At 50.8% G+C, this 12,313-nt stretch overlaps 1 protein-coding gene across 1 annotated transcript; it reads left to right on the top strand.

Moving 5' to 3' along the window:
- Nucleotides 1–732: 732 nt before the first annotated feature.
- Nucleotides 733–6,501, top strand: NKX3-1 (NK3 homeobox 1). Its single transcript, XM_010408283.4, is given in 3 exon segments — nucleotides 733–934; nucleotides 937–1,191; nucleotides 3,234–6,501. Coding segments are annotated over 3 exon segments (693 nt in total). The 5' UTR covers nucleotides 733–888; the 3' UTR covers nucleotides 3,626–6,501.
- The last annotated feature ends 5,812 nt before the right edge of the window (nucleotides 6,502–12,313 follow it).

Genomic DNA, 12,313 nt, shown 5'->3' with positions numbered 1-12,313 from the left:
TTGCCCACGTCCCTGGGGCTCCGAGGCTGTTTGGGGTCGTTTTCCAAACAGAAACTCTGGAAGAACAACCCCAAATAAAGCAGATCCTCAGGAAAAGGATCCCTTGTAAGCAGCTCCACCAGTGGTTTTTGTTTGAATTGGGAAGGTTTTGCTCCTTTTGGGTGCCCAAGACTTTGTTGTTAAAGGTGTTCATGAATGAAGGAATTAATCTGAGGTTCAGGCCTAGACTTTCAGCCTTTTCCAAGCCAGAATTTGCCTCTGGAGCTGCTCTCCCTGTCTTTTACATCATCCCCAAGCCCTTGTTGGAGCGGCTTTGCAAAGCTGACAAAAACATCTTTGACATTTTCCCCGTTTTCCAACAGGCTCAGAGTGCATCAAAGTGGAGAAGTTTGAGAAAAAAACCCTCAAAATCCATTTTAAAAAACACCCAACCCTTTTATTTGTCAGCTTTTCCCGCTGAAAGCAGCGTTTTCCCAAAGAGCTCAGGGATAGAAATCGTTCCCGTGAGCGGGAGGAAGCAGAGCTGGGGTTGGGGCCATGGATGCAGAACATCCTCCAAGGATGCTGCTCCCTCTGCTCTCCCAGAAAAACCCACCCTGGACGCATTTTGATCCCAAAATCCACATCCTTGTCTTCAAATCCGGGGGGGGGGAGGGGGGATTGCGAGCAAAGGAGGAGCTGAGGCGCGGCCGTGACCCCACAGATCCGTGGGGAAGGACGCCCTGAGCAGGAGGGGAAGGCAGCGGCCCGAAATCCAGCGGGAGCCAAGAGGCAGCCGAAGGGCGTAGACTCGTGCCGGGCTCTCCAATCAGCCCCGGGAGGTTTGGCTCGGGCCGGATAAATGCGGGCCGGGCTGGGTGGGAACGCGGCGAGCCCCGGGAGAAGGGGATGAGCTCCGGGGCGCGGCCGGGACGGCGGCAGAGCTCGGCCAGCACCCCCCGGCAGCGATGAGCGGCACCCCCGGGGCAGCCCCGCAGCCCCGGCCCGTCCCCTCCCGGCCCCGCACGTCCTTCCTCATCCAGGACATCCTCTGGGATGGGGCCGAGCGCGGCAGGAGCGCAGGGAATGAGGAGCTGGGAGCGCCCAGCGAGGAGGGGAGAGGGGACAGCCCGGCCCCGGGACACCCCCCCGGGGGTCCCCATCCCCCGGGAGCGGCCGCAGCCTCGGGGACACCCCAGGAACCGGACACAGGTAATGGGGGAGCGGGAATGGCCGTGCTGGGGGCGGGGATGGATCGGGAATGGGTCAGGAATGGATCGGGAATGGTTTGGGAATGGATCAGGAAAGTCTGGGCTTGAGTCAGGGAATGGATCAGGAATGGCTCAGGAGAGTCTGTGCCTGGATCGGGAACGGATCAGGAATGGGTCAGGGAATGGATCAGGAATGGGTCAGGGAATGGATCAGGAATGGGTCAGGAATGGATCAGGAACAGGTCAGGGAATGGGCCAGGGAATGGATCAGGAACAGGTCAGGAATGGATCAGGAATGGATCAGGAATGGGTCGGGAATGTCTGAGCTTGGGTCCGTCAAGGGGCAGGATCCAGACCCGGCTGCTGGGGCCAGACACTCTTGGATTAAACTCCAGGAGCACCCGAGCTGGAGCAGAGGGACGATGAGGAATTCAGAGACTGCATTCAAACCTTTCCCCAGAGCCCCAAAGGACCCCGAGCTCCAATGTCCCAAATGCCCAAAATGTCACTTAAAAAACCCCATCTGATGCATTTCTACAAAAACTTGGGAAATAAATTCCCTTTTAATGCAGATCCCGGAAAAGGCACCATGGGCAAGGGGCTGCCCAGAGGGGGAGAAGCAACATCCCAAAATCCCAGTGGGACACAAGATTTTGGGATCAGTGCTGGGGCTGGGCTCAGCCTTTCCCTGCCCAAACATCCGGGGCTCAGTTTGGAATTCTCCAGCGCCGGCTCTCGCTCGCTCCAACAGCGCTGCCGGGGGAATTTTGGCATTAAAAGAAATTTGTACATTTCTGGGATTTCAGGGACAACCAGGATTCACACAGCTGGGAATTAAATCCGTGGCTTTTCTCTCTTCTGTTCACACCTTAAGGAAATAAACTGAGAAATGACCGAAAGCCCAAAAATGGGCTGATTTCCATCTGGATAAAGCACAGAAAGGGATTAACTCCATAAATAAATGTAACCGAGGGGTTTTGGCTGTCGTGGGTGGCACTTCCCGGGAGCTCAGCACCTTCCCGGGTCCCCACTCCGGTGATCCATCGGTGCCACAGGGAATTAGTTGGAGACCCAAGGCCAAGTTTGGGATGTAAAGGGTTACAACTGCCCTACAATTTCTTGGCATCACCTTGGCGTTATGGGATGGAAAAGGCAGGAATTCGTGCCCGATGCTCTCCACCCGAAGCCTGCCCCGAGCTGCTCGGAGGATTTGTTTCCTTTGGGAATTCCCATTTTCCCAGAGGCACGGGAGGACATTCCAAAGCAGGGCCTGATATGAATCCTGCAAAGCAAAAATTCCTTTGCTATCCCTTGATGGATTGATTCCTTTTATGTCCATTTGGGGCATAAAACCAGAACCTTGGGATTTAGGGAGACCTCCAGCAGCGCTGGAAAGTATCCCTTTTTGGGGATATTATTCCATCCTCTCCTACCTGGGGATATTATTCCATCCCACCCTATTCTATCCTATCCAGGGATATTATTCCAGCCTATCCTATCCTATTTTATTTAGGGATGTTATTCCTATCCTATTTTATTTAGGGATGTTATTCCATTCTGTCCTTTCCTATTTTATTTAGGGATGTTATTCCTATCCTATTTTTTTAGGGATGTTATTCCATCCTATCCTATATTTTTAGGGATGTTATTCCTATCCTATCCTATCCTATCCTATCCTATCCTATTTTATTTGGGGGTATTATTCCTGTCCTATCCTGTCCCATCCATTCCTATCCTACCCCTATTCCTTCCCAATTCCTGCCACCCCTTGGATTCCCTGTTCCTATGGAATTCAGGAGGACGTGAATCAAAACCTGCGATTTAGGAAGACAAAATTCCCTCATGTGACTCTCACACCATTAAATTAAAACATTCCCAAGAAAATCTGGATTTTTTTTCCTCTCTCTAAGGGGGAAAACCAAAGGCATTTTGGTGATTTCCAAGCAGGATTTTGTTTCCGAGTGGGAATTTTTGTCCAAGAGGGAATTTTTGTCCAAGAGGAGACTTTTCCAAGTGGTTCATTCCCAATTCTTCCCTTCCCAGACACCCCGGTGGAGCCTTTCCTGTCCGACTGTGCCCCCGCCGTGCATCCCATGGCTCCGCGGCCTCCCAGGCAGGGAAAACGTTCCCGAGCCGCCTTCTCCCACAGCCAGGTGATCGAGCTGGAGCGGAAGTTCAGCCACCAGAAATACCTGTCCGCCCCGGAGAGAGCGACCCTGGCCCGGCACCTGCAGCTCACCGAGACCCAGGTGAAGATCTGGTTCCAGAACAGGAGGTACAAGACCAAGAGGAAACAGCTGGTGGCCGGGATGAGCCGCTTGGACTCGCGCCAGGAAGCGGCCGAATTCCCGGGAATGTCGCTGCTGGCGCTCAGGGGGGCCTGGCCCTACCTGCCCTGCCTCTACTACGTGAATTCCTGGAGCCCCTCCTGGTAGAAAGGGCTTTTTTAGGTGGAAAATATCCGGTTTTTCCTTAAATTCAGAGGGGAGCGATTGGCAGCTCAAAGGTCTCTCATCCCTTACACTGAAATAACCAAAACCAGCCCCAGATTTTAGTTGCAGCGCTCTGGGAATTCCCAGAAAAGCCTTGGCTGTTCCATCCCTGGAAGTTCCCAGATCCAGGCTGGATGGGGCTTGGAGCTGAGGGCACCTGGCACTCTTGAGTGGCTGGAGCCTCTCCTGGTAGAAATGGCTTTTTTAGGTGGAAAATATCCAGTTTTTCCTTAAATTCAGAGGGGAGCAATTGGCAGCTCAAAGGTCTCTCATCCCTTACACTGAAATAACCAAAACCAGCCCCAAAATTTAACAGCATTTAATTCACTGTGTTTGATTCCAAAGCTCTGGGAATTCCCAGGGAACCTGTGGCTGCTCCATCCCTGGAAGTTCCCAGATCCAGGCTGGATGGGGTTTGGAGCTGGGGGCACCTGGCTGTACCTGCCCTGCCTCTACTGCGTGAATTCCTGGAGCCCCTCCTGGTAGGAACGGCTTTTTTAGGTGGAAAATACCCTTTATCTTGGATATTAAGGAATATTTCCCGAAATATTTCCTGGATATTTCCTTAAATTCAGAGCGGGGGGGGGGTCGCCGGCAGCGTTTTGTAGCGGGAACACGAAATTCCCTCACCGCAAACACGGGGAAAAAAACCCAAAGGAAAAGCCCCAAATGTTAACAGCATTTAATCCACCGTGTTCCATTCCAGAGCTCTGGGAATTCCCGGGGAATCTGTGGCCGCCCCATCCCTGGAAGTGCCCAAATCCAGGTCGCCACCCGGAGGTGCCCTGGATGCCACCCTGGCAGGGACAATGGGGCAATGACAGACGGGTTTTGCATATCCGGGTGTCGGCCCTGCTGCAGCGCTCCGGGGTTTTAAAGGAGCAGCAGCTCCAAGGCTTCACTTCCAGAGCAGCAAACCCCGTTTGCAGCTGGAATCTGGGGGTTGGAGCCGCCTTTTCCCGAGCCGAATCATCCCAGAATTCCGTGAATCAGCCCAATTCCCGGCGCTGGGTCACCAGAACAGCAAGAGGATGATGCCAGCTTGTCGTTTTTAGGGAAAAAAACTCCCGTTTGCACTTCCAGAATAGAAAAAATTGAATTTTTTTTTTTAAATTTATACTTAAAGTGTCATCAATTCCATGGGGAAAGTGTGGGAATAAGGGAGATTTCCAAGGGAGGAAATGCATTTTCTCAGCCGGAGTAACCTGGAGCAGATTTAATCTCCTGGAACTCAAATCTTCCCTGGGAAGCTCCAGGAACGTTCCTCTGGTTCCTGCTCTTCCCATTAAAATCCCAGTGCTGCCATTCCCTCCTGGATTAGGGAAACGCAGACAATAAATCATGGGAAGGAGCTGCCTGGATTCGCCCCTTTTCCACAGCATTATTCGGGATCCGCCCTTTTGCCGGGGGACTCCTGCGAGCCCCAGGCAGAGAGGCAAAAATTCCAGGGGCAAAATTCCAGGGAAGGGAGGACAGGGAGAGGAGGACACAGAGCGGGAGCTCTTTGCAGGAATTATTAATTTCTCTCTTTGCTATCAAAGAGTCTCCCTTAATTTGGAGGCCGAGCTTTGGAATTGTCTCAAAGTAACTTTCGCTATCTCCAGCTCCGTTTCCCTCCCAGCTCCTTCTCCCAGCGCCGGGAATTCCAGCCCGGATTCCAGCATGGAAGGCCATCTCCTCTCCGCTGTTGCAAAGTGTTTCCATCCCTGCCCTGCCCTTATCCACACGGGAACAACAAAAATCCCTTTATTGACCTCAAAGCCGAGTTCCAGCCGGGAGTGACCCCCCCGCCCCGAGGGCACCTCCTGCCCACATCCCATGGATTTCTCTGCCAGAGCCTTGGGATGCTGCTGGAATCCGGGCAGAGACAGCGAATGTGCGCTAAAACCGCTGGGAAAGGGCTCGGAGCATCCCGGTTTGCACGGACAGGGGGGGAATGTTCCACTGGGAAGGGCTGGGAAAATGAGATCTGAACTGGAAATTAACTCTGAACTGGAAATGGGATTTAAGCTGTAAATCAGATCTAAACTGGAAATGAAATCTAAATTTAAAATGAGATCTAAACTGGAAATGAGACCTAAACTGGAAATTAAATCTAAAGTGAAAATGAGATTTAAACTGGGAATGAAATCTAAACTGGAAATGAAATCTAAATCAAAAATGAGATCTAAACTGGAAATGAAATCTAAATCAAAAATGAGATCTAAACTGGAAATGAGACTTAAACTGGAAATTAAATCTAAAGTGAAAATGAGATTTAAACTGGGAATGAAATCTAAATTAAAAATGAGATCTAAACTGGAAATGAGACCTAAACTGGAAATTAAGTCTGAAGTGAAAATGAGATTTAAACTGGGAATGAAATCTAAACTGGAAATTAAATCTAAATTAAAAATGAGATCTAAACTGAAAATTCAATCTAAACTGAAAATAAAATCTAAACTGAAAATAAAATCTAAACTGGAAATTGGACCTAAACTGGAAACTAGAACTAAACTGGAAATTAGAACTAAACTAAGAATTAAATCTAAACTGGAAATGAGATTTAAACTGGAAATGAGATTTAAACTGGAAATTAAATCTAAGCTGAATCTCTTGGACGCCTCTTTGGGAAAACGCCGCTGTCCCAGCCGGGTTTTTTTCCTGCTGGGGCTTTCCAACCCCAAATCTCCTCCTCGTGCTCCAGATCCCAACAGCTGCCCCCAGACTCTGCTGGGCCAGCCCAGATAATCCCGGTTTTATCCCTGGGCTTGGTCCTGTCTCCTCTGAGGCTGGTCTGGGATCCTCTGGAATAAAGGCTGCGGGATCTTTGCTAAGAACGAGTTGCTTCCGTGGGATTTTATCCTAGGTTTGGGGTTTCTATTCTGGGTTTGGGGGTTTTATGCCAAGTTTTGGGGTTTTAATCCAAGTTTTGGGGTTTTTATCTTGGGTTTCGGGTTTTTATCCCAGGTTTGGGGCTTAATCCTGGGTTTGGGGGTTGAATCCCAGATTTGGGGATTTTATCTTGGGTTTGGGGATTTTATTCCATGTTCGGGGTTTTAATCCCAGGTTTGGGGGTTTTATCTTGGGTTTGGGATTTTATCCGAGGTTTGGGGTTTTAATCCCGGGTTTGGGGTTTTTATCCCAGGTTTGGGGTTTTTATCTTTGGTTTGGGGTTTTAATCCCGGGTTTGGGGTTTTAATCCCGGGTTTGGGGCTTCTATCCCAAGTTTGGGGGTTTTATCCCATGTTTGGGATTTTTACCCCAGGTTTGGGGTTTTTATCTTGGGTTTGGGGTTTTAATCCCGGGTTTGGGGGTTTTATCCCAGGTTTGGGGTTCTTCCCATCCCCATTCCTGCTGTGAGTGACCCCAAGCGTCCCAGCAGCACCAACAACTGGGACAGAACTCCCTGGAACAAGGTTTGAGTGAGAAATTATCCCCAAATCCTCATCCATCCCTAATTTTAGGTGCTCAGCACCCAATCCTGCCCCATTCCCCCTCCAGCCAGGCACGAAGTATCCCCGAGCACCCCCTGATCCTATTTCCAGGGGATTATTCCCAAAAAAGCCGAGTTTAGGAATGAAATTCCTTCCTTATCACCCCCAAATCCCACAATTCCAGCCCCATCCAGGGTTTTGGAAGCACCATCCCAGTTATTTCTGCTCCTGCTTCCCCCAGCCAGGGCAGGTTTGGGGTTTTTTAGGATCATAAATCCAGGGATTTCTCCCCGACTGTGGATGTCGCCCCTCGGAAGGGGGAGAGGGGCTGGCCTTGGTCCCAGCTCTCCCTCCCTCCCTCCCTCCCGCTGCTCTTCCTGGATGGAAAATGAGCTCCAATCCCAGTTTTATTCCCAATTTAATTTTGTATCCTGGTAAATTAAAGCAAAATTACCCCCAAAAAGCCAAAGCAGGAATTCAGTGGGAAAACGAGGCCTCAGGGGAGCTGGGAACGGATCCCACACCCCGATCCAGCTCTCCAGGCCCCGATCCCAACCCTCAGGACGGGAAAAGCTCCTCTCCAAGGGGGTTGGTTTCTCCCAGGCAGGGACACCCTCAGCCCTACAGGATTTAGGATCCTGAGCACCCCCTGATCCTATTTCCAGGGGATTATTCCCAAAAAACCCAGAGTTTAGGAATGAAATTCTTTCCTTATCACCCCCAAATCCCACAATTCCAGCTCCATCCGGGGTTTTGGAAGCGCCATCCCAGTTAATCCGTGCCAGCAGCAGGATCGTGCTGAGCACCCCCTGACCCCTTTGGAAAGCTGCTGCATCCCAACATTTCCAGCCAAGAGGCAAAGTGCAGCTGGGATCCCAAAAAATTCTGGGATGAGCCCGGCCGGAGCAGGGATAAGGGAGCTTTCCAAAGGGAGCAGGGAAAAGGGGAGGGAATCAAGGACAAGGGGTGGAAATCATGGAAAGGGGGTTGGAAATCGAGGAGAAGGGGGGGAATCAAGGAAAAGGGGGGGAATCAAGGAGAAGGGGGTGGAAATCGAGGAAAAGGAGTGGAAATGGAGGAAAAGGGGTGGAAATCATGGCAAAGGGGGTGGAAATGGAGGAAAATGGGGTGGAAATCAAGGAAAAGGGGGGGAATCAAGGAAAAGGGGTGGAAATGGAGGAAAAGGGGTGGAAATCATGGAAAAGGGGTTGGAAATCATGGAACAGAAGTGGAAATCATGGAAAGGGGGTTGGAAATCAAGGAAAAAGGGGGGAATCAAGGAAAAGGGGTTGGAAATCGAGGACAATGGGTTGGAAATCGAGGAAAAGGGGTGGAAATGGAGGAAAAGGGGTGGAAATGGAGGAAAAGGAGTGGAAATCATGGAAAAGGGATTGGAAATTGAGGAAAATGGGGTGGAAATCGAGGAAAAGGGGTGGAAATGGAGGAAAACGGGTTGGAAATCAAGGAAAAGGAGCGGAAATCATGAAAAAGGGGGTGGAAATTGAGGAAAAGGAGTGGAAATCAAGGAAGAGATCCAGGACCCGGCTCTGCCTCCCGCCAAACCTTCCCCTGAGGAGCCAGGAATGTTTCCCACCTGGAGCCCAAACATTCCCGCCGTGCTGGGGGTTTCACAGTGGAAACATCCCAGTTGAAATTCCCTTTTTTTCCTCCCCCTTTGGAGCCCACCGTGCTCCAGGCAGAGCCGAATCCCTGGGATTATCCCGAGGCGGGGGAGTTGGGCTCCGGGAGCTGCCAGGGACAGCAAGGACGCGAGGGAGACTCCCGGAATTTTGGGATGTTCCCACTGGATGCCGCTGGAGCCGGGGAGGACCAGCGGAGCCGGCGCGGGAGGATCCTCCCGACTTTTCCCGCTTCTGTTCCCACCGAGGGCTTTTTCCAGCCCCGATTCCAGGATTTCCAGCCATGCACGGGCTGGCCGGGAATTATTCTCATCCAGAGGTTTTTTGGGACAGCCAGATTTCCAAAGAAAAGGGGGAAAACCCCTCCACGCACCCCCTGCAGCCCTGCCTTCCCACCTGGAGCCTCCAGAGGGATATTCCCAGCTTTTCCAGCGCGGTTTGGTTTTCCATGGAACAGTCTGGATATCCCAGAACTCGTGAGGGTGGAACAGGATCTCAAAGGAGGAGAAAGGGAATGGGATCCAGTCCTGGGAATGGGATCTCGGGAATGGGATCCAGTCCTGGTAACGGGATCCTGTCCTGGGAATGGGATCCTGGGAATGGGATCCAGTCCTGGGAATGGGATCCTGTCCTGGGAATGGGATCCTGGGAATGGGATCATGGGAATGGGATCCAGTCCTGGGAGGGATCCTGTCCTGGGAATGGGATTCTGGGAATGGGATCCTGGGAATGGGATTATGGGAATGGGATCCTGTCCTGGGAATGGGATCATTTACTGGGAACGGGATCCTGTCCTGGGAATGGGATCCAGTCCTGGGAAAGGGATTCATTCCTGGGAAAGGAACCAAGTCCTGGGAATGGGGCCGCGTTCTGCCGAGCCCGCGGCGCTGAAGGGGTAAAACCAGGGATCTGCGCCCTCTGGAAAAGCCTCCCAGGGCACTTTTCCACCCTCCGGGAGTGTCCCGGTGGCGGCGGGGAAGCGCCGGGATCGGGGCAATCCCTGGGCAAACACAGCCGGGCTGGGAGCCGCTCCCGGCACTCCCGGAGCATCCAAGGGTCACCGGGAAAAGCTCGGGCTGAGCTCTCCCGGAGCCCTTTCCCACCGGGAGCCGCTTTCCCGTGGGGAACGGCAGCGCCCGCGCTCCCGGGGTGGGGATTGGGAGAATCCCAGGGAACAGAGCGAGCCTCGGGAACACCCGGAGGAGCTTCCCTGCGGGAGAGCGTCCAAAGGCTCCACAAACACGGCTAAAGCTGGGATGGGGCCGGGATGGAGCTCGTTCCCATCCCGGGAGCAGGGATGGGGCTGCCAAGGCGGCAGCGAACTCCAGAGGTGCCCCTGGAATGCGGGCAGATGTTTTCCCGGAGCTGGGAGAACCTGGGATCCCTTTGGAGCAGCCAGATGATGTCAATCCTTCTCCAGATTCCCTGTGGAGCCGGCCTGGAGCGCTGCCAGCATTCCCGGGATCTGATGGCTGCACGGTGCGAGGCAGGGAGTTTCCCAGGGAAGATTCCAGGAGGTTTTTTCCCCAAATATTGGGGTTTGAATATGGAAATCTGCGCCATTCCCCAGCGGGCTGCCACCCCCTGCAGGTTTTGCCCCTCAAATGTTCCCTCATTCCAGGTTGTATCCATTGAAAAGGAGGGAATGGGGATAACCTGCAGCAATCCCGCTCTGTTCCTGCAGCAGATTCCCAGGAAACCCCAGAATTCCAGCTAAAAAAGGAGGGAATGGAGATTCCTTTGAAACTGGCACCAATCCCGCTCTGCTCCTGCAGCAGATTCCCAGAAAATCCCAGAATTCCAGCTAAAAAAGGAAGGAATGGAGATTCCTTTGAAACTGGCACCAATCCTGCTCTGCTCCTGCAGCGGATTCCCAGGAAGACCTAAAATTCCATTAAAAAAAGAGGGAATGGGGATAACCCTCAAGTTGGCACCAATCATTCCTTGCTCCTGCAGCAGGATCCTCCAAAACCCCCAAACTTCCATAAAAAACCACCACGGGGGGCTCAGATCCCAAAAATGGGATCTCTCGGATGAAAGGAGCACCAAGAGGCCCCAAATCCAGGAGGATTCCGGCCATTCCCACCCCGACTCAGGAGCCCCAATTCCATGGGGAGGTGGAGACGCTCACCAGGAAAACCAGGAGCAAAACTTGCAGGAATTATTCCAAAGCCACAGCACGGGGAATGTGGGAACTTTGGGGTTTTCCCTGCAATTCCTGAGAAAAGCAGGATTTTAGGGCCGAAATCCTGGAGCAGGAGCCAGGAATTCTCGGAGGCTCCTTTGCAGGAGCTGCCTCGAGGCCTCTGGAAGAGGAATTTATTTGGAACACCAAAATCTCCTCAAATTCCAGCCATTCCTGCATTTTCTGAGCCCAGTTTTCCCCACTCCCACTCCCACCAAATTTTTTAGGAAGTGGCCGATATTCCGCTCCTCCCTCCGAGCTTTTCCTGGAGTTTTTTCCTGGCACCTCACGGTCCTCATCCCCTGTGGGAGCTGCTGGAAGGAGGAATTATTCCCTATTTCTCCATGATTTATCCATGATTTCTCCATGATTTATCCACAATTTCTCCACGATTTCTCCACTCTTTAGCCACGATTTATCCACAATTTATCCACAATTTATCCATGATTTTTCCATGATTTTTCCATTATTTCTCCACTTTTTATCCACAATTTATCCATGATTTCCCCATTATTTCTCCACAATTTCTCCATGATTTCTGCACTGTTTATCCACGATTTCTCCATGATTTCTCCATGATTTCTCCATGATTTCTCCAGAATTTCTCCACTTTTTATCCACAATTTATCCATGATTTCTCCATTATTTCTCCACAATTTCTCCATGATTTCTGCACTGTTTAGCCACAGTTTATCCACGATTTCTCCATGATTTCTCCATTATTTATCCACAATTTCTCCACGATTTCTTCACAATTTATCCATGAATTGTCCACGATATTTCCATTATTTCTCCACTATTTATCCATTATTTCTCCGTGATTTATCCACAATTTCTCCACGATTTCTCCACTCTTTAGCCACAATTTATCCACAATCTATCCATTATTTCTCCACGATTTTTCCATTATTTTTCCATTATTTCTCCACTTTTTATCCACAATTTCTCCACGATTTCTCCACTCTTTAGCCACCATTTCTTCACTATTAATCCATTATTTCTCCACAATTTCTCCATGATTTCTGCACTGTTTAGCCACAATTTATCCACAATTTCTCCATGATTTCTTCAAGATTTATCCATGAATTATCCACGGTATCTCCATTATTTCTCCACTATTTCTCCATGATTTCTCCTCTATTTATCCATGATTTCTCCATTATTTAGCCATGATTTCTCCCCGATTTCCCCACGATTCCTGCTCCCCGCTCCTCTCCAGGCCCAGCAGCCCCGCGACCATCAATCCGCAGCTTTCCCTCGGCACCCGCTGCAAACCTCGAGGGGCCCGGCCGAGAGGGAAGAAAAGAAAATAAAAATAAAATTTTTAAAAAAGTAAAAATATTAAAAAAAATAAGAATAAAAATAAAGGTAAAAATAAAAATAAAAATTA

The sequence above is a fragment of the Corvus cornix genome, chromosome 22 (genome assembly GCF_000738735.6).
Source record: "Corvus cornix cornix isolate S_Up_H32 chromosome 22, ASM73873v5, whole genome shotgun sequence".
NCBI classification, from domain to species: Eukaryota; Metazoa; Chordata; class Aves; order Passeriformes; family Corvidae; genus Corvus; species Corvus cornix.
The sequence above is the reverse complement of the archived record's forward strand: the minus strand, read 5'-3'. Positions and strand labels throughout refer to the sequence as shown.